Genomic DNA, 2,072 nt, shown 5'->3' with positions numbered 1-2,072 from the left:
AATTGGAGTTCAAACCCCTATGTTCCACCAAAGGGGCAATATTCCAACTCTCCACATTGGAAGGAAAGTTCTCCAAGTGAGTCCAAGTTGGAAAACATGCTTGAAAGAGTATTGAAAAATCAAGAGAGATCCGACACTTCAATGAAGAATATGACCGAGCTAGTAGGTTCTCACACCGCATCTATTCAAAAGGTAGAGATACAAATGAGAGATCTTTCAAGAGATCAAAATCTGAAGCAAAAAGGCACGCTCCCAAGTGATACAATTGCAAACCCAAAAGGTTGTGGGAGTGGTCCAACTTCTCACTGTATGGAAATCACAACTTGGAATGGGAAACTACTTCAAGGAGAGAATGAACAAGTGGTCGAAGTGGAAGATTCTGGACAAGAAGTTGAAGCACAAGTTGAGGTGCCAATTATTGTTGAAGTTGAAAGATTCCCAAAGAAGGTGAGAACTCAAGAAGTGAACCAGGAAGAGGTGAAGGAAAAGGTAATAGATGCACCAAAAGCTCTAGTACCAATTCCTAGACCTCCTCCTCCTTTCCCTCAAAGACTTGCTAGAAAGGTTGATGATAGCATACTCGAGAAGTTCTATGACATCCTAAAGTAATTATCGGTGAACATTCCATTTATAGAAGCATTTCAAGTGATGCCGGGTTTTGCTAATTATATGAAAGACTTGATCACTAAAAAGAAAACCACCAAAAATGAAGTGGTGAATGTGACTCACCGGGTTAGTTCCATCATTGCAACAACCGCCATCCAAAAGAAAGAGGACCCAGGAGCCTTCACCATTCCATGCACTATTAGATTGCGCAATTTTGCACGAGCCCTTTGTGACTAGCATCAACTTAATGCCCCTTGCTATTTACAAGCAAACGGTATTAGGTATGCCTAGGCCTACAAGTATGAGGTTGCAAATGGCCGACCGTTCGATAAAGCGACCGGTGGGAATAGTTGATGACGTGCTTGTGAAAGTGGGAAAGTCTCTCCGCCCTGCTGACTTTGTTATTCTCGATTGTGTTGTTGATAAAGAGATCCCTATCATCTTGGGGAGACCATTCCTTGATACCGGGAGGGCACTCATAGACTCAGAACGAAATGAGATCAAGTGCCGAGTTAATGACGAAGAAGTTACCTTTCAAGCGAGTAAGGGTATGAAATTGCCACATGCATATGAAAGTATCTCAGTCATTGATGTTGTTTATGAGGTAGAGGAATATTGAAGAGGACCGCCTTGGTGAGGCATTGGCGGCTATTTTGGTGAATTTTTATGGTGAGGACATGGAAGGATATATGGAATCGGTGAATGCATTGGAAGGGCTTGGGTCCTACACTTATGCACCAAAGAAGATTTCTCTTAACTTAGTGAATAGAGTCACTCCTCCTGCTAAGCCTTCAATTATCGAGTCGCCGCAACTTGAGCTCAAGCCACTTCCGCCGCACTTAAGGTATAAATTTCTTGGCTCTAATGAAACTCTACCTGTAATTGTTTCTTCTTTGTTGAATGATGTGCAGGTTGAACACTTATTGAATACCTTGAGGGAGCACAGACAGGCCATTGGTTAGAATATAGCAGATATCCGAGGAATTCCTACTGGAATTTGTGAGCACAAGATACAATTGGAGCAATTGGAGCAAGAGAGCAAACCTAGCGTGGAGCATAAAATACTTCCATGCAAGAGGTGGTGAAGAAAGAAATCATAAAATGGTTGGATGTCGGGGTTGTCTACCCTATTGCCGATAGTCCTTGGGTGAGTCCGGTGCAATGTGTTCCAAAGAAAGGAGGCATGACTGTGATGCATAATGACAAAAATGAACTCATCCCAACGAGGACGGTGACCGGGTGGAGAGTTTGCATGGACTACCGGAAGCTCAATAATGCTACTTTCAAAGACAATTTCCCTATGCCTTTTATTGATCAAATGCTTGATCGGCTAGCGGGAAGGTCATTTTATTGGTTTTTGATGGTTATTACGGCTATAACCAAATCAACATTGCCTTAGAGGACCAAGAGAAGACGACATTTACATGCCCATATGGAACCTTCGCTTTTAGCCGGATGCCATTTGG

At 42.7% G+C, this 2,072-nt stretch overlaps 1 protein-coding gene across 1 annotated transcript; it reads left to right on the top strand.

Moving 5' to 3' along the window:
• The first annotated feature begins 853 nt into the window (after window positions 1–853).
• On the top strand, window positions 854–1,225 carry LOC138896137 (uncharacterized). Its single transcript, XM_070180920.1, has one exon. The coding sequence runs from the start codon at window positions 854–856 to the stop codon at window positions 1,223–1,225; it is 372 nt and encodes a 123-aa protein (XP_070037021.1).
• The last annotated feature ends 847 nt before the right edge of the window (window positions 1,226–2,072 follow it).

This window comes from Nicotiana tomentosiformis, chromosome 7 (genome assembly GCF_000390325.3).
Source record: "Nicotiana tomentosiformis chromosome 7, ASM39032v3, whole genome shotgun sequence".
Classification (NCBI taxonomy): Eukaryota; Viridiplantae; Streptophyta; class Magnoliopsida; order Solanales; family Solanaceae; genus Nicotiana; species Nicotiana tomentosiformis.
The sequence above is the reverse complement of the archived record's forward strand: the minus strand, read 5'-3'. Positions and strand labels throughout refer to the sequence as shown.